We start from the raw sequence: 24,901 nt of genomic DNA on the forward strand, positions 1-24,901 counted from the left end.
GGAAAGCAGTATGGAGGGTCCTCAAATAATTAAAAATAGAACTACTATATGATTCAGCAATTCCACTTCTGTGTATTTATCCAAAGGAAATGAAAACAAACATTCAAAAAGATATTAGCATGCCTGTGTTTACTGAATTATTCACAATGGCCAAGATATGGAAATAACCCAAATGTCTATCAATAGATAAATAGATTTTTAAAATGTGATATCTCTATCTATATACATAAAACACACACTGGAATATTATGCAGCTATATTAAAGGGGCAAATCCTGTTGTTTGGGACACAGATGGACCTCAAAGGCATCATGCTAAATGAAATAAAATCAGAGAAAGACAAATACCATGTGATCTCTCTTATATGTAGAATCTAAAAAAATACATAGTAACAGAGAACATAGATTGGCGGTTGCCTAAAGTAGGGAGTGGGTAAAATGGGTGAAAGTGATCAAAGGTACAAACTTCCAGTTATAAAAGAAGTCCTGCTGATGCAATATACAGCATGGCTATGATAGTTAACAATATTGTATTGTGTATTTGAAGGCTGCCAAGAGTAAATCTTCAAAGCTCTCATCACAAGGAAAAAAAGATGTGTAACCGTGTGGTGGTGGATGTTCACTAACTTACGGTGGTGATCATTTCATTATATGTTGTTAGATCATCATGTTATGCACCTGAAGTTAATATAATGTTGTATGACAATGATATTTCAATTTTAAAAAGACACTGAGGTTACAGCTATAAACTAAAACAGCTATGGTATTATGATATTTTTGTGATTTGTTAATATTGACTAAATTTTTTAAATGTTGAACTGGTAAAATCATGCTTTGAGGTGAGCACAGCCCCCAGGCCACTTGTTTGCCATCTGTATATTACACAGACACACTGGGGTGGGCGGGGGGAAGACCACGAAGATCAACTCCCTACAATGAAACCAATATATTCAGGGCTTGAAAAGTTTTCTTTTAGATGGATTATCACGATGATATCCCAGTAAACATCCATAACATAACTGTCTTTTTTTTTTAAGATTTGTTTATTTATTTATGATAGAGAGAGAGAGAGAGAGAGAGAGGCAGAGACACAGGCAGAGGGAGAAGCAGGCTCCATGCTGGGAGCCCGACATGGGACTCGATCCCAGGACTCCAGGATCGCGCCTTGGGCTAAAGGCAGGTGCTAAACCGCTGAGCCACCCAGGGATCCCCCCATAACTGGCTTTTAATAACACTACTTCTTAATGTAATTTTCTAAAACCATTTAACTAAGATAATTTGAAGTAACTTGGTGGATGTGATTATTAAAAGTTGGGAAATACCCCCCACCCCCAAACAATTTAATTTTAACATAGCTGAACAGTAGCCAACAATTAGGTAGCAAGAACAGCTGTTTGGATCCATCTTGGATCAAGATAAAAATATTAACTGCGTTAAAAGGCAGCAAAGGGGAAGAAAAAGTCTTCTTTGACCCTCTTGGATCCCTGGCTGGGTCTAAAAATTAAACTGACAAAGACTGCTTAACAGGAGAAATGCACACAAATACATTTAGTACAAGTATTACATGACATGGGAGCCTTCATAAAGAAATGAAGACCCAAAGAAATGGACCTATTTTCTACTACATCTGATGAAGAGTAGGCAGTTGTGGGAAACAGGATAGGTTAAGGAGTATGAGGTAGCAAGGCCTGTTAGGATTCTCTGAAATAAGGATGCTCCTCTCCTCTGGGTATAAGGAGAATGTCTCTCACAAGAGGGTCTTAGGGCCTGTTTTAGCGAAGAAGGGTAAACCTCAAACTCGTTCAGCTTAAAATATTCAATATGCCAATGTGCCACATGTGAGAGTAGTGTGTCCTGAACCCTATCACATGCTTGCTTACTGCTTTCTGCAGGGGTGTAGATATATATCTAACTTACCTAAAATGGTGTGAGAATATTTCAGTTTTATCTCTGGTTCTCACAATAGCATTATGGGATAAAGTTCTCTCTAAGTCCCAATAATCAGGAGTAATATTAAATGTATAAGCCTATGGTATGACCTATTTCTGTCTAGAGAGGGAAAGACCTAAGATCAAAGATTACACTGTCCTTGACATATATTCCATGGGTTTTGCTGAAAAACTGCAAGATTCTCAGGCCTACATATGGAAACACACACACTACAGTTTTGTCAAGGAAACAGCTGGTATACAGTATCAAAAGAATACCTGTAGAAGCCTTTACTGGGGGTGGGTGAGGAGCACACTGTCTTTTGTCAATATACAGATCATCTCTGGATGCAGCCTAGCTAGACCACTTATAGGGCTGAGGTGAGCAAGTCAGGGACCACAGACACCTGTGCCCCTAGACCACACACTTCTTTCTGTTCCACCCTCTGCAAGCACATGGCTTCCATCCTTGAGGGCACTTTGCAGAGTCAAAATTTTTAGGTAAGAGTTTCAGAACCAAGCATAATTATTTTACAGCGTAATTCTTTGTTATACAATGTCTCTGGGATTTTTAAACACTTAAATTGTTGCAAACGATTAAACAGTTGCATAAATAGAATATCCATATAGCCTTCACCAGCTTCCCCTGTTATCATGCCATAGTAAAATTATCCAAACCAGAAATTGACAATGATACGTGTTAACTAATCTACAGATTTTATTCAAATTTTTTCAACTGTCTCTGAGATGTTTTGTGAATAAGAACTTTCTTTGCCAATGTGAATGCTAATCTGTCTGAAAGAATACATCTTCCAAATTATAATTCAAGTGTATATGGTAAAATTACCACATTAACTGGAGGTTTAAAGACAGTAGAATGAGTCACTGACAAGAACCTCAGAAGGCAAAAGTAAATTTAAGTATTAATTCAAAACACAAGATTAGTGTTTGGTACAATAACAGAGAGGTTATTCTTCAAAATCAGTTTATGAGATACATTAATTAGAGGATTTAGAATATAAAATTTAGAAAAAAGTTCAATTTTTATGGACATTTGATTCATACAAACAGCACTGAAATCACACATACTGTTTCATATATAGTTCTGTTACACTGGCCTGTCATTTGGGAAAACAATAAAACTAGTCAAGGAGAGGTTAATATTGCATTCAGTCACTCCTATCAGACCTGAAGGCAGCAATCTGGATACTCAAGGAGCTTCCATCTTCACAGAAGCCAAGGAGGGATTGTAGGGCAGCTGTGCACTCAGTGGGCATCCAAATTCTTTCAGCTGTCTTCACAGGCAATTTACAATGTGAAGTGGCTCTTGGAGTCCCAGCTGTCACATCCTGTCCCATTCACAGCATCATCAGCAAGAGAGGATTGGGGGGCGGGGGGCGGTGGTAGTGCTTCTTCTGGCTGACTGGCTTCTTCCAAGTTATCTTTCTGGAGGTCCCACAGAATAGTCTGAATCAAGTCCCAGGTCAGATCCAAGTCACATGGCCACACCTACCTGCAAGGGAAGCTGGGCACACTGCCACTCTGAATAAAACTGGAGCTGTGTTGCCTGGCATTAATGGTTGCTGTGTGGCCAGTGACATGTCTGCACAACCATTATCTCATTCCTTTCAACAAGATAAATCCAGATAAAGTGTTGATGAATTATGAAAAAAAAAAAGACATAAAAGTAGTTAGGTTTGGGGTAATGAAAATGATCTAGGACTACATGGTGGTGATGGGCACACCACCCTGGGAATACACTAAACATCAATAAATCATATGCTTTCAGAGTGAATTTTATAATATGTGAATTATATCTCAAGTAGGTAGGGGTAAATATTGGGGAATATTTTTGAAAGTCTTAGGATAGGGAAAGCCTAAGTATGACACACACACAAAAAAACCCCCACAAAAACAATGCGGAAAGTTAAAAGAATAATCAGGAAAAATACACACATCAGAAAGACATTTAATATCTATAATATACAGTTTTTATAAAACAACAAAATTATAAAATACCAGAAGAAAAATAGGCTAAGTATATTTAATGATAATTCACAAAAGTAGAAAAATAGCTGATAAAATTTTTTAAGTCCCCCCCAGTAGTTATTAAAAATGCAAAGAAAAATAAATATTTGCTTCTCAGGCTGGCGCTAATGTAAAAGACTGGCAAAATGCAGTGTTAGCTAGAAAAACATCTTTATATGCTGTTGATGAGAATATATACTGATAGAGTCTTTTTGGAAGTAGTCTGAAAATGTGCACTTCTTTGATCCAAGACTTCAGTAAACAGTGGTACTGGGTAGCCTGATACAAGCTACTGCTCCAAACCAAGCCTGTCCAAGTAATTTATAATAAGAAACATATATTTGGTCTTCCTCCCCACTCCTGGCACAGAGCAAAAACCTGTGGAATTTCCTAAATGATAAGATCAAGGTGTCTTTTCATATTCCTGAGAAGCCCCTTTCAACCACACCTGAGCTGATGTTAATGTTGTCTTTTGGAAAGCCCCTAATGATGGCCAGTGGAAGCAACAACTTTCCGTCCCACCCTTCTGGCCTCTGGGGAGTGGGGAAGGTCTGGAGGCTGAGCTAATCACTAATGGCCAATCCTTTAATCAATCATGTCTATATAGTGAAGTTTCCATAAAAAAAAAACCCAAAACCCAAACTGAAGGAATTCAGAGAGCTTCCCAGCTGGCACCCCTGGAAAGAGGGCATGAAGCTCTGCGACCACCTCCATACCTGGCCCCAGGCATCAGCTCCATCTGGTGCTCCGGAGTCTATGCTCTGTAATAAATAGGCGATCTAGTAAATCAATTGTTTGGCAGAGTTCTGTGTGCAGCTCTAGCACATCACTGAACCAGGGGGTGCTGGGAACCACTGATTTATAGCTGGGTGGGCAAAGCACATGGGACAGCCCAGACATGGGACCGGCATCTGAAGCAAGGGGTGGGGAGTCAGTCTTGTGGGACTGAGTCCTTAACCTGTAGCATCTACACTAACTCCATATAGTGTCAGAAGTAAATCAAACCAGCACACTGATGTGGTATCCACAGAGAACTGGGAAGATAGCTCGGTGTAAACCACCCCCCCCCACACACACACACACATACACAAGTGAAGTATTTGAGAATACAGAAAAAGAGAAGTTTTTCACCACAGGTTTCTAAAGCAATAACAAAACAATGTGCTAAGATATATGTAAAAGGCTATTTTGTTAGTACTTACAGCCATTCAATATGATACAATAGCTACAGCTACACAGTATGACAGCTACAGCCGCTCAATTCTATAGCATGTCCTGGGTTCTGAGGGGCCACTGCTGGTAAGCAGTACATCTTTTACTAAGAGCTTTGCAAGAGAGAAGACATTCATACATTCACATAGGATTTTTAGTAACTGATCAAACTTTCTTCCTCAGATTCACATTTAAATCTCTACGTCCTCTCATTCAGACACTGAAGATCTTTCGGTTGACACTAGTCGTCAGGAATCATACACATCAGGTGCTGCTGCTCTACTTTTCATAACCCATGCTTGTGAATTTGACTTTTCCAGTATGTTTAGGAAGAACATAAGACCAAAACCACATTCAAGAATAACTGGATTCTGGGATGCCTGGGTGGCTCAGCTGTTGAGTGCCTGCCTTCAGCCCAGGGCATGATCCTGGAGTCCCAGGATCGAGTCCCACATCGGGCTCCCCACATGGAGCCTGCCTCTTTCTCTGCCTCTCTCTCTCTCTGTGTCTCATGAATAAATATATAAAATCTTAAAAAAAAAATAACTGGATTTTATCTGAATTTCCTATTTGATCACGTGAACTTGAAAACACTTACTTAACTGAATTACACAGAATAGGAAGTAACTTCTCTTTAATACTAGGTCCCAGCTCTATTTCTCTAAGAAATATGGATCAACCATCTAGTTTTGAAATTTTATAATCCATTTTTTAGAGTTCCAGCAATTTCAACTGATTTTAATTCCAATTTTTGCAGTGCAACAAGTAATCTGCATATATAATACTTTTGCTTCAGTGGTATTTGCAATAATGAATTTTACCTAATAGTCAAAAGTCAAAAAAAAGTTTTTGTGTTCGTTCATCTTTTAACTAGATCCCTGAAGTCACGTTTTTCCAACTGAAGTTCACCATCCATTAGTATTAGTGGTTTGTGTCTAGTATTCTAAAAAAATAGAATGAAAAATGCCAGCAGGCATCACATACAGTAAAAATATGTACTGTTTTGTTAAATTTTTGTTCACATGTATAGAAGTCTGTGCATGTGTTTGTGTGTGCCTGTGCATACTACAATGTAAAAAGTATTTCTTCTTGTGGTCAGAGAGTTGGAAAGCAAGCCACTGCTATAAAGGCTTCTGTCTGGCAGTGAATTCACCAGATGCTAATGCCATTTACTCTTCCATGAGCTCTGGATTAAGCTGCCCGACCACAAGTGGGTGTGGTTCAATTCTTCTACGGAAAAGATTAGAGGAATCAAATATATCTACATAACTCAAACAATTAGATGACATAAATGATTTCAATTGTTGATGTTACATTTTAGCTGCAAATGTTTAGAAGAAATTCATCTACCAATAACTCCAAAAAGAGAGAGAACATTCACTTCTTCCTCAGTCCAACATCTCACCAGAACCATACTGCCCTTTATAAAAAAGAAATGGAAGTAACCTACATATACCTTAAGTTTTAGCCACGATGGTACTTAAGACTTAAAAGTAAAACAAAAATACATTTGAATGCTTATAAACCAAAACATGAAATCACTTTTTGTAAAACTTTAATTTCTAAGACATTTAAAAAGTCACACTAAAAGTATCTCATAGAAACAAACATGGCCAACAGATAATTTGTAAACAAAACACTCTGTAAACAAAAGTAATATACCAGTGCATCTAAACATTATTTTAAAAGTAACATCATACCAGTTTTTTAAAAGTCAGTACTACATAAATGCTATTTTTAAAAATTATTTTAAGAATTCTGCCTTTATACATTTAATACTGTGCTAACAACAAAGAAAGCCACATAGGGTTTTCAAATGACGTAAGCCTGTGCTGTAGGCAGGTTAAGCGGTTACGGGGGCACAGACGGGTCTACTGCGCTCCAGCAAAGCAAGCAGACACTGATGCCCCTACTATCAGGTGCACACAGAACACTACCTGAATATTCCAAGAGTCAAACCATGCAGAAGACTTCATTCTCATCCACAAATCAATCAACCTCTCAGTGTGGCACTAAAGGAGCTAACATCTATGTGCATGCGATTTTCACATAGTCTCTTCTTTTAGAGCAGGTCTATTTTTATATAGAATATATATAAAGCTTAAGTAAATACTAAATCTAAGAAATATCTTGGAAAAAAATCAGTAAAAATTACAAATGTTATCTATAAAATTTGTAAGTTTAAAATAAGTATTACAGAACCAATTAAGAATAGGCTAAGTCTCCACAAAAAACTTTGTAACTTCAGTGTCTGATGCCCTTTTAAAGTTGATCCTAAGGTGAGAAAAAGTCAACGGAGCATCTGACTTCACACAGCCACCTAGCCCCCTACCCAACAAGAATAAAATGGCCATCCCAAGGGCCACTCCTGACTGTGGGAACAGGGTGTTCTGGTGTCAGGCCAGCCGCCTTCTCCTTCACCAGCACAACAACTGCAACAAATGAAAGACTGGGCTGGGGGGGGGGGGGGGGCGCTGTTCTTACCAGACTTCAACGTTTGGCCTCAGTGTGCTGCCTGCCACCCATTTCTGCCATGCCCTCATGCAGCCAGCCGCCAGTGTATGTCCAATAGAAACACCTGCATTTAGACTAAGTCTCTTACTCAAAAGGAAGACTCTTGTGTACATGACCAGGAATATACTCTTTATAGAACCCCCAGTGGCTGTAATCATGTGGCAAACAGAGTATATTACGACCTGTATTTGCTCCCATAAAAGGCATCTGAGACCCAAGGTTCAAAACTGCCCTTCATGTGCGGCAATAGTATCCTCTGTCTCAAAAGCAACAAAGATGCACCCAGTAACAGCTGTAAGAATTTATAATACATTTCACTGCTTACTAATCCAAACCTGGCCTAAATTTTCCGATGGAAAGAAACTTTCAAATGAACAAAAAATTGATATAGACACTGAAAAGTTTAATATTTTACTCAGAAATTTTCAGACATCTTACAAATACCCAAGAACTTCCTATGGATGTGCCCTGAAACCAGTGTAAGTTACAAGTGACTTTTTTTATTTAAAAAATTTTCTTTCTCTTTTCCCCTTGACAGTCTGCTCAAAATATGGATTGCAAGCAAGTTTCAGTAAAAATCAAAGCTTGCAATTAATGTTTAAAGAAGTGTAATTACCAGTGAAATTAGGAAACAGCCAACTTCTGTTAATTTCCTCAATATGCATATCTTATGTGGAGAGAGTCACCAATACTAGACTGGCAGTATTTATGGAGTGTTGTTTAGAATCACAAAATGTTCTTTTATTTTAAAACTGGGCTGATTTTAACAATAGAAGCTCAGAATGAAATATAGAGGTATAAATAAAGAAGTATACTCAATGGAATTTAGGAATACAGAGATTAATTTTTCTTATTTTTTTGGCTCTATGTGGAAATTTTTTTGTCAAATATATACAGTCTGATTTTCATAAATTTCTTCCAAAACACCCTTTAAACTCAACAATTTGGGAAAAATGTTCTTTTACTTTTGTCTGAACACAGACAATTTGTTGCCATACACATAGTGCATGTGAACCTATGTGTTTATAGAGACTGCATAACTACAAAGTATGTACAAAGGGGCTCATCTCTCATTTCTGCATGCACAGTTTTCAGTACTCTGAGTGGATGGTAATACAGAGTACAATTTCATAGTTTTTATTCAGTGGACTTAAAGTCAAGAAACCATCCCCAGAAGTACTTATAATTTAATAACTGAATGATTATCAGATCATGATACACTACAAAACTATTCTCACATCATGAACACTGACAATGTGCATCTGGGTGTTAAAGTGGAAACGTTTATAAATCTGAGGTGTAAACTGGCATATATAAAAGTAACCAAGGCCTGAAGAATGTGGTGACGGGGCGTGGGGGGGGGGGGTTCTACCACAGAGCATTTGTAGTTTAATAACAGACACAGGAGCACAAGGAACTGAGAGATTTTGAAAAAATGCTTAAAAAAATAAAGTGTACATATAGCCTATAAGGCAAAATCCAAGTTACAAGTGTATTCGACACTGGCAACTATGTTATGAGAGGTAATACTAAATTACATACACAAAAGATGTCAGAGAACTACAAGTGCATAATCTTGTACAGAACTACAAGACTACATCCTATGTAGTCTACTACACTGTACAGAGGAAGGTATTCCCGTGGTGTCCTAGCATGAACCGGGTTTTGAAAGAATTTTCTATTTTTCCCTTGACTCAAAGTCCAATCAATATCATTCTGAAATATAAACCAGAACTATGCTTTTGTCTTTTTCTTTAAGGAAGTGAAAAATATCATTTGCAAACTACTGCTCCAATGCACCCACTGAAATAACGGCACCTATAAACCTGCATTTTTGCAGGGCCTTCACTTCACATCCAAGTACCAAGAATGTCTTTCACGTCAGCTTCTCCATTTTGAATAAAATATATAATGGTATTTAACTGAATTCTTAGAAGGCCCCCAAAGTTTGCCTTTTCTAGCATTCTCATATGGGTGATTGTATCAATTGGTGCAAGCAAATGTATCCACAGAAGAATGTGCTGCCCTAAGGAGCCTGCGTTTGGCTGGCAACTGCGGGATTCGTCACAAAGTTAAATGAGAAGAGGGCCTGTGGCAACCAAGTTCTTAGGAGCTTATGAAAGAAATGGCACTGCCAAGTTCAGGCCCTAAATGTGAAGCATGGTCAGTGCGAGTCATTTCTGACTGACAGGCATGTCAGGAGTGTGGGGGTCCCAGATCTCTTGATTGCAGAGTGCTGCTGCATGTCTCACAGTGCTTTGTGATGCCCGTTTGCAGATGCCTTGGATGTTTCTGAATCCCTTGTAGTATTTGATAAGTGAAGCTTATGAAGCCCTGCAGAAAAATTAAGAAAATGGTAAGAAATGATGTATTGTTACTTGGGTAGGCAGAGGGCTAATAAGGCAGAGTGTCAAGTGTTACTGAGAAAGCTCTGATGTGCTGGCTGGATCCCCTTTAGGATGAAAGATCTCCTGTCCCCACTGGAGGCTCCTTGGGAGGCTTAAGCAGAAGACAGCTGACCCCCAGGAAACCATGCCTTCTCTTCAGCTCCATGCAAGCTCTGGGGTCTATGAGAGCTTCTGGTTTCTTATCTCTGCACAGTTAGTTCCTTTTCCACCTTCTGCCCTCCACACAATCCCAAGAGCACCCTCTCATACACCTCCTCCTTCATCCCAGCCCCAAAGTGTGATTCCCAGGGGAACTAACCTGAGACAAATATGATCCTATTTTTGCTTTAAAAACACACATGCAAGTACACACACAGGAAGACATACAGAGAGACACACCAAAATAGTAAGCACATAATTAAAAGGAAAAGCTTTTGAAAACATGATCAAAAAAATAAAAAAAAGAAGAAATGGCAAAAGAATAAATTGAACATAAAGATTTTGTTATCCAAAGATATATCACAGAATAAAAATTTACACTATACTATCTTTTAAAGTTATATTAGTTTCCCTCTGGATCATCCACTAGTCTCTTACATAATGTACCTGATATATACAACAATACTGTGCAACTCAGGAATAATAGGTAGAAGAAAATTTAAGAGTTCATGTGGCACCAAAACTGTCAGCACTTATTAACAAAATGAAGCACAAAGATGTTCAAGAATACCAGCACATCTATGGAAAAGATTTTGAGGAAACATTTTTACGAGGTTCAGACTTTTGTGACACCTCAAAAACATACTTGGATAAGATTCTATTCCCCTAAGACTCCAGAAAGCTATCTACCTGGCGGTTAAGCAATTTTATATCGCTCTTAAGTCAACACAGCACTCCGAATTTTAAAATTTCTATCACCTGCATATCTTAATGAAAGAAAAGGTAAAATTAAGTCTGTCTATGATGGACGAATGGGAAGGAAAAAAGAAATCAATCCAACACAATAAACAGTTCAAGTCCCAGGAATGGCCAAACCACTGCATGACAACAGGAACCCACAGCTGGTGGGTGTGGGAAAGCATATTTAAACCGGGCCTGCTGGAGAAGGAGGTAGGTGGAGAGAGAAACCAGCTGAGTAATCAGTGCCCCAAGTGAAAAGGAATCCCCTTTGAGGAGAGACTTTCCATTATTACTTCTAAAACTTGGGTACAAAAAAAAAAAAAAAAAAAAAAAAAAAAAAACTTGGGTACAGCACAGGCTACACATCTTTAAGAAAAACTATAATATGTCTCTCTGCAGAAACAGTCACTTCCACCACCATCTATATACCAGATACTCTATAAGATAGGTACTCTAATTATCAATGGACATAGCAGCAGAAGAAAAAAGCCTACAAAAAAAGGGGGGGATAATAAAATTTTATAATCAAATTATGATTCCCAGTGAAATCAGATTTAAGATCTCAGACTATTCACACATTATTACATATACTTAATGAGGATCTTTCTGTACTTACAATGCATTTCTTCCTTAAAGCATTCCCAAGAGTAACAGAAAACATTTTGGACAAAAAAAACAAATCCATCTATTAGTTTTACACAACTCTTGATAATTCTACTGCCTGTTATGGTCAAAGAGCCAACAAAACATACATGACTTCACTTTAATGATATCTCACTGTATTAATGAAGACTTCCTCAGAAAGATGATATCTAGAATACTTAACTCAAAACTAAATTTACTGCAATTTGTCTACAAGCATCTCATGTTAGTGACAGCTAAGTGGGAATTGATCTGACATTCTGGCTAACTAGTCTCACTGATGCTACTATGGGCTTAAAAATGAACCTCTAGGGACACCTGGGTGGCTCAGTGGTTGAGTGTCTGTCTGCCTTTGGCTCAGGTCATGACCCTGGGGTCCCAGGATCAAGTCCCACATTGGGCTCCTGTGAGGAGCCTGCTTCTCTCTCTGCCTTGTCTTTGCCTCTCTGTGTGTTTCTCTCATGAACAAATAAATAAAATTTTTAAAAAATGAAGTTCTAACTTTAGACATTTCGCTGAGAGAACTGTTGATTCCCACTTCACCTTACAAATTTTAACCTGGCCAACATTAGGAAACATAAGCACGAAAATCCATACATTATCCGGTGCTTCAGATGAAATGAGATGTCATTTTCACTTCAAGGCACTACTGTACCAGCCATCCCTTCACAGGGTGAATGTAATAAAATATGTATGAATAAATAATTTGAATTATTTTTCCCTTTCCGAAGGTCATCCCTTCAATCACAGGGGTTGGAAGAACTTGGTAGGGTGAGAAGCTTTATTGTTGCTCAGAAGTTTGAAGTTATGTGGATCTTAATGAACCAATCACTATGTAGCCTTTTGCAACAGCTAAAAGCCACAATGGAATACAGAGTATAAGCATTCAATGTCAAGTCAGGTAAACGACCTAATGTTAGGATTTTCTACAATAAATCATTACCTTTCCCTTCTGTTATTAGAAAATTACACACTCCAAACCCAAGAGGGTTTATATAGCAAGATAGTTTATACTGCCCTGGTATTCCTACAATATAAAATAAAACTTATACAAATATGAAGTAAAATAAAAACATATAAAATGTTTAGTGCTAATGTTGAAGTAAGAATGGAAAAACTCATTCATAAGTAACATTTATACACTTTCTAGCTTAGTCAAACCTAAGAGTTTTTTAATATGGTCATAATGTATGTGACTTATGGAATACATAATAATGAATGCCATCTCTCCTATTAATGACAAGAATACTAATATTTTTATCCTGAGTTATCTGGCTTACTGAAGAGCATTATAGGTCAGCCCAATACTTGTAAAATCTAAGCCTCAAAAGTAATCTGTAACTAAGAAATTGTAAGAGGTATCATTACCAAAAAATAAGTCTCTAGGCCATTAGCCTCACCTCACTCCACACCATCATCCTAACAATAAAAGAGCTCATTTTATTGAGCTCTTCTGATGTGCCAGGACTCTCTGCTCAGGCCCTTACAAGAAATATTCCAGTTAATATTCACAACAGTCTTCGAGAGAAGAAGATATTGTCATCATTTTACAGATAAGGAAGCTGAGGCTTAATGAGGTGATTTCAAACAAGAGCATAACCAGTGGTAATGGGTCAGAAATGGCACCTCTATGGTTTCACACAGTAGGAAAAATGAACAGATGAAGATTTAAAATTAATTCAAATGACAAAATTAGAAATTAGCAGAAAGAGAGAAAAAATACCCATAAACCTCAGGATTACCTAGGGCCTTGAAAAGTTCTTCTCGTACAGCAGAGGTGAATTTTCTGACCAGACACAATGTGGTCACAATAGCAAAAAGCAAATTGTAGGATAATACAATATAGAAATTTCCCAGCCAATTAAACCTTCCAAAGTCTCCAAGTAGATCAAATCTAGTGATTCCTGTTAAAAATAAATAAAATAACCCTTAATAAAATCAGGTACAATATATTTAAATGTTACAAAATAAAGTACAAATCAGATCAAATTCCATGGACTTTCTCATTTCTGTTCGTGGGAATCCTAGTTAGAATATGTAATTGTTATCTTAAGGAACCTCAGCCAGCCCTAACCTACTTTCTCCGTGTGTCACAGTCTCTTGGAAGTGATGAGGTTGGAGTGAATGTCCCTTGTCACTCACTATACTTACCCTGACAAGAAATCCACTGTGCTGCTCATGGGGAGAAAGGGCACAGTATGCTCAACTCAAATATGAAGAGTCAGATGGAGTCTGACGGAGAAGACAGTGGACAAACCTTCAGACCTCCCACTCCCCACTGCTTGGCTCCTCCCTCCATGCAGGTCCCAGGTCAAACATCACTTTCTTGGAGAGGGCAACTGTTTCCTCTACATGAAAGAGCTGGACCCTCCATGGCCATCTATCCTAATTACATTTCTTTGTAACACATACTACTTGAAATATTTCTTTTCCTTTCTGGTTTATTTATTGCCTACCTTCCCTACTAGTACTACTACTAAGTTCTATGAGAAAAAGGACTTTGTTTGTTTCACTTCTATAATCCCAGTGCCCAGGGCAATGCTTATATATACATAATAGTTACCACATAAACAAATAAACAACTAGGGTGATTCCTTTCTGGGTTGGCAAGCTGGGGAGTGGGAATGAAAACATTATTAATCTGAACCGGATACTACAGGCTTGTGGAGTAAAATGGCAAACCTAGAGAGGCAGTTATTTTATATATATATTGAAGTTACATAAATTCACCTACATACATTTTAAAAAACAAGTCTTTTTATTCAAAAAAATAATTCAAACAGTCATCCTATTCAGTAATTATGTGCCCTAGACCAAATACTTATTGAAAAGAATACGTGAATGCTAGGATTTCTCTGACCACTGTAAATAATTAAGTAAACAACATTTAGGTAGTCAGTCCAGCGACAGATGATGGGACTGCTGGAAGAGGTACTTGGGGCCATACAAAATTTTAACCACAAAGGACTGTATAAACAAAATCCAGTATCTTTATTTTAGGAGTGGTCTAAGGATTTCAAGAGTAACCAAACTCCACTTCATATCAGCTGACTTTTAAACTTAGCTCTCATCCCCACCCAAAGCAATCCATAACCTGTTATAGAGACAGATTCCACAAAAGCAGTGCATAGAGACAACAGAAAAACCTTCATATCCAAAAGTATCACAAAAATAGGTTTCAAGAAGTAGTTCTTCTATGGCCACATTTACACAGGGCCAACGTATTTGAACTTGAGAAACAATAATCTATCTACCATAATATTTTAAAGAGAAGATTAATAAAAACATACAATAAAATATCTTTTTAAAGAAAATAAAGGGACCCAGACTCCACATAGAATATGCCACATAGACTACACCCTGAACCTGGCTGAGGTACCACACTGGGACAATGGTGCCATGCACTGAGCACAGTGACAATGGAAGGTAAGTTATGAACAACGGGAAGTGCTTTCACTAGGACTATCTTGGTGGATTCAACTTGATATCCTGAGAGTCAGGGCCAAGACCTAATATGAAACCCCAGACAGAGAGCAATCTCTTCAGTATATGTGTGGCCCTAAAGACATCTCAGGTTGACCTCACAGACAGAAATCCAGGAGGATGTTGCTATCGTGCACCAAAGAGTACCAGACAAAATACTAGATTACAGGGACTAGTTACAAAGATGCTGGTGTTTCTAATTTAATTTAATCTTTTAAATATCTAACTGATATTGTCTGACTAAAAGATCACTCTGGACAACACATGCAGCTCTTCAATTCTTAAAACCTTCTGTAAGACTGAACAGCAAGAACTTGGAAACAATCACTTCCTTCAACTTCTGTCTGAGAGGTTTATGTGACAGCAATTATTAAACTTTAAATGTACTTTGTTAGAAGCACCAACACTTAAAACATAACAATACTTAAAATTTTAATTTAACACTTATTGTACAAATTTATTATTCTTCAACATCTCTATTTCTGGAGAAAGATATAAAACGGTATTAAAGCAGCATATTTTAAAATATTACTAACTAAAAAAACCTCAATTATCAAATATTGCTATTTAACTCTTCTAGTCAAATACTGAAATGCTCACTCCTATTCAGAAGTCATTTCCTTAAAAGATGAGTAAAATACACACCAGGTAAAAAGCCTAGTTAGTCAAGCAGTGGCTAAGCATAAGCCATATTATCTGGACTATCTGGGAATAAAATACATTAAGATGCAGTTGAAAATGTTTTATGCATAATTCCTTGAATAAAGATCTTTTTCTAGTCATACCTATACAAGAACCAAAGTACAAAACCTCATTTCAGGAAAGAGCTGGTTACTCCACCTCCAATATAAATCACGAGAATTTTCCTTCATTAGCTCACCTGAGCAGACTCCTGTTCTTTACTAGCAAAAAGAAGCGAGAGAGAGTTTATAAAGGTGGACACACTTAAGGATCATTAAAGTAACTTTATCAAAAAATCATATATACTGGCATCTCACACAAATGGCTGACATGATATGATATGGCTTTAATGTAAGATTGCCAAAAAGAACACACATATCTTGTCATAAAAGATAAAGTTAAATGTTCTCTGACAAAACACTGAGATTGGGGGATCTGGGTGGCTCAGTTGGTTAAGTGTCTGACTCTTGATTTTGTCTCTGGTCATAATCTCAGGGTCATTGCTTAAAGCAAAAATAAAAACAATGTATTATAGGGTTTATAACATGGGTGCAAATAAAATGTATGATAACAAAAGCAGGAAGACTGGGAGGGAAGAAATGGAAGTATGCTGTGGGAAGGCTCTTCTACTAAGTGCTATGATTTTACAGTAATGGCTAATAGGCCAACAAAGGAGATAAAATGGAATCTTTTTAATGCATTTTTATCCAGAAAAATGAAGATAACGAGGAAAAAGGGAACAAAGAAGAGATGGAAAGAAATAAATCATAAAGAGCAAGACTGTAGATTCAAACATAATATCAATAATTACATTTGAAGTAAATGGTCTAAACATCCAAATTCAAGAATGAAGATTAATAGATTGAATAAAAAAGCAAGACCCAACTCTACATTATCTGTAAAAAAAACAACTATTTAAATATAAAGATACAAATATATTGAAAGTATAAGAATAGAAAAAAATATACTATGTAACCATAATCAAAAAATTGCTGACATGGCTCTTCAATGTCACACAAAGTAGATTTTATAGCAAAGAAGACTACCAGGGATAAAGAATGTCACCATCATCATCATAATTATAAAGGGGTCAATTCATCAAGAGAACATAATAGCCCTAAATATTTATGCATCTAATAACAGAACTTCAAAATACATGAAGCAAAAACAGAAATGTAAGAAGAAATAAACCAATCCATATTTTTAGTAGATTTCAAAACCCTTCTTTCAATAAATTATAAAACAGTTATAAAATCAGTAAGGATACAAAGAACTTCAGTAATATTATCAGCTAATTTGATCTGACATTCATAGAACGTTCTACCCACCAATACAATACACCTTTTCAAGCACATAGAGAAGATCCATGAGGACAGACCATGTTCTAGGCCATAAAGCAAGTCTCAATAAATTCAAAATGATTCAAGTCATATAAAATATATTTCCTCACTACATGGAATTAAATTAGAAATCATTAACAGATCTCTCTGGAAAATCCTCAAATATGTGGAAACTAAGTAATAGGCTTCTAAATAATCCATGGTCAAGAGATGAAAAAAAAAAAGGAAAGTCAGAAAGGATATTGAGCTGAATGAAAATGGAAACACTACAGATCAAAATTCAGAGGAGTGCAGCCAAAGCAGTACTTAGAAACTCATAGTGCTAAGTGCCAGTGTTAAAAAATAAAGAAGATCTCAAATCAGAGAACTCAGCTTCAATTTTAAGAAAACAGAAAAATAAGAAAAAAATAAACCCCAAAATAAGCAGAAGAAAGTAAATAAGAGAGAATCAATGAAAGGAAAATAGAGAAAAATAAATGAAACTAAAAACTAGTCCTTTGAGAAGATCAGTAAAAATCAATAAACCTCTTGGGGCTCCTGATTCTTGATTTCAGCTCAGGTCATGATCTCAGGGTCGTGGGATCGAGATCTACAAGGGGTTCCAAGCTCAGCAGGAAGTCTGCTTGAGATGTGCTCTCTCTCTTTCCCTCTACCCTTCCCCTAATTCGAGCATCTGTGCACTCTCTAATAATTTTTTTTAAATCACTCTAGCAACACTATTAAAGAAAAAAAAAGACACAAATTACCAATATTAGCTAGGAGTAGGTAAATAACACTGCAGTACACTGATATATCTATCTATACTAGAGGGATAATAAAGGAACTTTATGCCAAAATACTTGATAACATAGATAAAATAAACAAATTCCTTAAAATACATTAACAAACTCACTCAAGAAGAAATTAAAAAGCTGAGTAGTCCTCTATCTATAAAAGAAATAGAATTTGCTGTTAAAACCTTTCCACAAAGTAAATTCCAGGCCCAAATGGCTTCTTCACTGGTGAACTATATCAAACATTGACAGAGAAAAGACCCCAATTCTATAAAAACTCATTGTCTTAAAAAAAAAAAACAAAACTCATTGTCTTAGTCCTTTAGGGTTGCTATAACAAAATGTCCTAGACTGAGTGGCTTACAAACAACAGACATTTATCTCTCACAGTTAGTTCTGCAGGCTACAAATCCAAGATCAAGGCTCCAAAAGACTTGGTGTCTGGGTCCACTTCCTGGTTCACAGACAGCTATCTTTTTCACTGTAACCTCACAGGACAGAAAGGGCAAAAGAACTCTCTGGGGCCTCTTTCATAAGGGCACTGATCCCACTCATGAAGGTGGAGCTTCATGACCTATCACCTCCCACAGGCCCCATCCTAATATGCATCACACTAGGGATTAAGTTTCTACATACGAATTTTGGAGGGACACAAACATTTAGTGGATAGTATTTACCCAGCAAATTGAAGAGAAGGAAATACTTCTGATACTTTCAATCAAGATAACATTACTTACATAATCAAAACCAGAAAAAAATTATTAACAAGAAAAGAGAACTACAGATCTATGCACTCATAAATACCAATACAAAAATCCTAAGTAAAATTTTATCAAATTAAACCCAACAAAAAAAAGGGGGGGGAGGGTTACTATGTCATGACCAAGTGGGATATATCCCAGGAATGCCAAGATTGGTTTAACATTCAAGAATCACTCAGTGTAATTCAGCACATTAACGGTTTAAAAAAGAAAGCCATGTGATTATGTCACCAGATGCAGAAAAAGCATTTAACAAAATCCTACATCCAATAAAAACTCCAGCAAAAGAGAAAAAAAGGAAACCTCCTCAACCTGGTGAGAGGCATCTACCAAAATAAACAAGCAAAAAAATACTACCGCTTTTATCAGGTAACAGTAAAGAACAGAATGCTTTATTGCTATGGTGAGAAGTCAAGATTGTCTGCTCCCACTACTTCTATTCAACATTGTGCTCAAAGCTCCAGGTACTGCAACAGACAACAGACAAGAAAAATAAAGCATCCATATTGGAAAGGATGAAATAAAACTAACTTTATTCACAGACATTATCATCATCAACAAAAATTCAACAAAATCTACAAAACACATACTATCACTAATAAGTGAGTTTAGCAAGGTTGCAGAATAAAAGATCAATATATACAAATCACTTGTATCTCTATATCTCTATGTACCAGCCATTAACATTCTTAAATAAGAAATTAAATTTTTAGGGATGCCTGGGTGGCTCAGCAGTTAAGCATCTGCCTTTGGCTCAGGGCATGGTTCTGGAGTCCTGGGATCGAGTCCTGCATTGGGCTCCCTGCGTGGAGCCTGATTTTCCCTCTGCCTATGTCTCTGCCTCTCTCTGTGTCTCTCTCACGAATAAACAGATAAAATCTTTAAAAAAAAAGAAATTAAATTTTTAAAGAAATATCATTACAATAGCATCAAATGTGCAAGACCGAAACAAAAAATGCATATGATGCAGAGACAAATTAAAGAACTAAATAAGTATAGTGTTCAGGGACTAAAAGACTCAATATTGTAAAGATGTTAATCCTCTCCAGTTTGTTCTACAGATTCAACACAATCCAAAACCCTCATAGACATTTGTGTAGAAAATGACAAGCTATTTTAAAAAGCCACAGGGAATGCAAAGAACTCAGAATAACTAAAACCACTCTCAAAAAGAATAGATTTCACTGCCTGATCTCAAGTCTTACAATCTATAGCAATCCAGACAGTATGGTATTGATGTAAAGACAAATAGCAATGGAAAAAAATAGAGTCCAGAAATAAACTCACACCCATACATACATGGACAGCTGATTTTCCATGAAGTTTTCAAGGCCATTCAGTATAGACTTTTCATGCAGTGGTGCTAGAATAACTGGTTACCCATATGCAAAAACAAATCTCAATTCATACCTCATACTATAAACAGAAAATTAACTCATACTATAAACATAAATTAACTCAAAATGGGTCTAAGGACAGACCTAAGATCTAAGGACAGGACCTAAAAGTATAAAACTTCTAGAAGAAAATATAGGAGATAATCTTAGTGACTTGGGGTTAGGGAAAAATATACCAAAGCATAATCCAAAAAGAAACTTGGTAAATCTGACTTCATCAAAATTAAGGATGTCTGTTCTTTGAAAGATATTGTTAAAAGAATAAAAAGACAAGCCATCAAATGGGGAAAATATCTGCAAATCACATATCTTGACAAGGAACTTTTACCAAAAAAAAAAGAGGAACTTTTATCTAGAATATGTAAACAGCACCCAGCACTCAAGAATGAGAAAATAATCCCAATTTTTAAAATAAGCCAAAGATCTGAATAGATACTTCACCAAAGATATACAGACAACAAGTGACACTTTAGTCATCTGGGAAATGCAAGGTAAGTCCATAAAAACATACCACTACACACCTATTAAAATGCCAAACATTCACTGATGGACTCTACCAGTGTTAGTGAAGAATGGAGAGGAACCAGGATTGCCATGACTTGTGCTGAGAATGCAAAATGGATAAGTACTTTGGGACAGTTTGGCAGTTTCTTAAAAATGAAGCATGCACCAAGCTTTCCATTTCTAGTTATTACCCAAGAGAAACAAAAGCATATGCCCATACAGAGACCTGGATGTGAATGTTCACAGTAACTTTACTTAAAATAGCCAAAAATCATGAACAATTCAAAAGTCCTTCAGTGGGTGATAGGATAAACAAATTGTGGTCCATACATAAAATGAAACACTACTCAATAAAAAATGAACTATTGACACGTGCAACAACCTGGGTGAATCTTAAAATATGCCGGTGAAAAAAAGCCAGACAAAAAACAGTACATATTGCATGATTTCATTTATGTAAAATTCCAGGAATGTGAACTAATCTATAGTTATAAAAAGCAGGTCAGTTGTTGCCTGGGGATACAGGGTGGGGGTGTGATACAGTGGGAGAGGTGTGAAGGAGGAATTACATACGGCTGAAAAGAAACATTTTGAGGTGACATATATGTTCACTATCTTGATTATGGTGATGGTATCACAGGTGTACAAATATGTCAAAACTTGTAAAAAAAAAAAAACCCAAACTTGTCAACTATACACTTTAAATATGTACAGCTTATGGTATGTCAATTATACCTCAGTAAAGCTGTTAATATACATTTATTAGGCTTCAGGCTAAAAACACCCCATAGCATGCATGCCTATATTATTAGTTTATGGCTGTGGCAATTAGATTTAATTAGAAATTCTGTATTTCTATATTTGTTCTTGTGTTATAAGTTAAATTTTTACAGTATTTTTCAGTTCCTATCATATTCCTAACACTATACACGTAGCATAGGAGCTACAGAGTAAGTATGTAAGATATTTATTCCCTTCATGGAACTGACAGTCTCCTAAGAGACTTTCAAAATATATTTCATATATATTTCCAGCACAACTAAATGTCTTTGTACAGTTAAGTAAAATGGGAAATGAAGCATGAATTCCCTGTGTGTCTGCCCTGTGCAGACCACCTCTTTCCTCAAGGAACTCACAGTTTTATGGAGGGAAGAGAGAAGTAAGCATTTAGAACACAATATGCCCAGTGACGAGGCAGATATGTGGAGCATTAGGAAGGGTGATTTGAGAGCATACAGGAGGGATGGCTGAAGGGTGGAGACTCAGGGGGAGCTTTCTCTGTGGAGTTAATGGCTGAGCCAAGTCTCCAGTGACATGTCAGGTGTGCCAGGGAGTGGATGGTGAAGAAAATCATTCTTGTCAGATGAAGTCCCATGTTCTAAGGCATGTAAAGTAGAGCAGTACTTTGTTCTCGCTCAGCACACCCAAAGACCACCACTATTATTGACAGGTTCAGAATGAGTAAGGCTTGGATTGGCAAGAAACGAAGCTGGACATACAAGGAGGGGTTAGGTTTAAAGGACCTCCTATGCCACCTTAGGGAGACAGAATCTTATTCTAATGGCAAAAGTCTTTGAAACATAGAGAGCTGGGGAGAGACAGGATCATACTTTCGTTGTAAGAGAAGCGGGGGAGTGCTAAACTAGCCATTAAATCATGAGTAGACTTTGCATGGAGAGGAGGCTGGAGTGTGCTCCTGGTTAGGATTCTATCTATACTATAAAGGCCCCTGCTCTCTGCTCCCCCTTCCTTTATAATAAACAGAGAACATTCAAAGGCTGACTCACGATCATTAAAAATAGGTAGACCTCAGGATTAGTTAGATTACCACATCAAGGAAACATAAGAGAGAGCAAATATTTACTGTCTACTGTTCTACTGTGTAAGGGTCTTTAAAAAAATAATAGTTTATTAAGATGAAATTCACATATCATAAAATTAATGATTTTAAAGTAAACAATCCAGTGCACTGAGTACATTCACAATGTTGTGTAAATCTATCTAGTTCCAAAACACTTTCATCACCACAAAGTGAAACCCCAGACCCATTAAGCAGTTTCTCTCCATCACCCCTCCTCCCAGTCCCTGGCAACCGCAACCACTAACTTTCTTTCTCTGTCAAGTTTTCTATTCAGGACATTTCATATAAATGGAATATTACAACTTGTGGCTTTTTGTGCCTAAGTTTACTTAGGATCATGTTTTCAAGGTTTATCTATATTGCGCCAGAATACCACTCTTTTTGGTTTTTTTTTCCTTTTTTTATTTAATTGTAGTAAAACACAACATAGAATTTACCATCTGAACCATTTTAATGATGTTAAGTACATTCATGCTCTTATACAACTAACTTCTAGAACTTTCATCTTACAAAACTGAAACTGTACCCATTTCCCTCTCCCCGCCCCAGACCCTGGTGACCACCATTACCCCCTCCTGTCTCTATGATTTAGATGACTCTAGGGGCCTCATGTAAGTGGAATCACACAGTATTTGTTTTTTCATGACTGGCTATTTTTACTCAGACATCATTTCTTTTAATGGTTGAATAATATTCCACTGCATGTACTGGACCACAATCTGCCTACGCATTTTTATCTGTCAATGAATTCTTGGGCTGTTTCTACCTTTGGGTTGTTATAAGGGTCTTTTAAAAAAAAAAAAATACTAGGATCAAACAAGCTTAAAACATAGAAAAACAACCAGGATGGAAGCAAGACACTTGATTTCCTATTCCAAAACCACAGTCCACACTCAACATGGGGCACCCAGTGACACCACAAATATTTATTAACTAGATGCTGAAAGGAATAAAAAGATGCATAAAATATGGTCTTGTCCTTTAAGGGATGTATAGTTTCTTGAGAAAGCCAATAGATGCAGATAAGTGTAACACAAGGTGGAATGCATAAAAATCTGAGAGCTTCTTGTGTGACTAGCCTGTGACCTGGCCTTAGAGGACGAGGAGGAACGGGACAGGCAGACAGATACAAGGACAGGACTGTGGGAGCAATGGGAACGAAAACTCAGAGAGAAGTGTATTTGCAAATATCAAACCAATTTTAGTCACAACTATTTACATGCTACAAATTCATTTTGTCCTAATACGAAGGCAACTTAATTAGTAGTCCAGATGAACTAGAGTATGTGAATTTTAATAAACTAAAGCCAGTGAAAGAGAATGCACTATCCAAGAAGCATCTAAGTGCTCACTTTCAAACAGGTGATCATTTAAGCCTTCTAAATTGGACAGGGACTGTCTGCTCTCTTCCAGAAGAAAACATCCAGAGATGGAGCCTCCTGTCCCTCTATAATACTTCCTCATTTAGAAAGTATTTCTTCAGTTCACTTGCTTTGGTTTCACTTCTTTATTCTCCTCAAAGAAAAGAACACATGGTTAAGAATCTACTTCATGAACATTCCCTAACAATGAAGTATTAAAATAAAATCATATATTCAGCTCTCTGCTTGGATGTTTACAGGAGTCTGGCTCTTTTCATTTTTTTTCTAAGGGAAATAAGAAGCAGCAGCAAATGTGAAAAATGTTAATAAGATGAAACTGAGTATCACCATTAGGTGTCAGCATGAAGAACTAGAAGCATCTAATATAACTCTCAGGTTTCTGCTTTGGCCTATTAGAAAGTGGCCAAAGACTGAGGGGAAATAGGAGAAAGGGAGGAAGAAACAGAGAGACACACTCAGGTGTGGGTCCTGCTGTAGAAATGGCCAGTGTGGGCTGGCACCCAAATGGAGTACAGAGTTAGGATTATTTGTTATTTGCTCAAGGGTAAGTTCTGGGTGGGAGGTTTGGGTTTGGGGACAAGTGTATGGGTATGGCTGAGAGCAGTAAAAGAGATAGCTGAGGAATGGCCAAAAAAAGAAGAAAGAAATAGGGAAATGAGGACCAGAAATAAAGAAAGAAGTAATATGGGAAGTGGGATTATAAACAGCAAATGTTATGGAGATAAGACAACAGAATCCACAAGATCGAATATTTAAGAGGTCACTGGTGACCCGAACAAAATGAGATAATTGTTTAGGGTCTGAAATTCATTTTCAGATAACTGAGTTCCAATAGAGGAAATGATTTCAACTCCTACTGGACGACACACTGAGGTCAGGAGTCAATGGAAGGAATAAGAGCGATGACCAGAGTCAGCATCCAGGTAACCCCCAGTGAGGATTTCACATTTCCTGCAGAGGCACTACGTATGTCTACATATGCACAGAAGAAGACCTGAAGACCTGGACACTATGCAGAGGGACCTGGGAGTAAAACTGGTGGTCACAAAGAACTGTAGCCTGATCTCTAATTTTAGTATTCTTTATAATTAAGAATCTATTCATGTCTAT

The 24,901-nt window shown here is 37.0% G+C and overlaps 1 protein-coding gene across 12 annotated transcripts in view; it reads right to left on the reverse strand.

Moving 5' to 3' along the window:
• Window positions 1–2,626: 2,626 nt before the first annotated feature.
• Window positions 2,627–24,901, reverse strand: part of LMBR1 (limb development membrane protein 1) — a 147,102-nt gene continuing 124,827 nt past the window's right edge. For 8 of the 12 annotated variants that reach the window (XR_005371382.1, XM_038559821.1, XM_038559820.1 and 5 more), the window contains 2 exons: window positions 13,352–13,513; window positions 6,705–10,014 (listed from right to left, as the gene is read on the reverse strand). Coding sequence is in view for 10 of the 12 variants with exons in the window: in XM_038559821.1 (XP_038415749.1) it covers window positions 9,929–10,014; window positions 13,352–13,513 (248 nt within the window). In the remaining 2 variants the exon portion in view is untranslated. Of the gene's footprint in view, window positions 3,552–6,704; window positions 10,015–13,351; window positions 13,514–24,901 lie in introns of those variants that run through there. The other 4 variants (XR_005371383.1, XM_038559822.1, XM_038559826.1 and 1 more) reach the window with 2 other exon arrangements.

The sequence above is a fragment of the Canis lupus genome, chromosome 16, assembly GCF_011100685.1.
Source record: "Canis lupus familiaris isolate Mischka breed German Shepherd chromosome 16, alternate assembly UU_Cfam_GSD_1.0, whole genome shotgun sequence".
Lineage (NCBI taxonomy): Eukaryota > Metazoa > Chordata > Mammalia > Carnivora > Canidae > Canis > Canis lupus.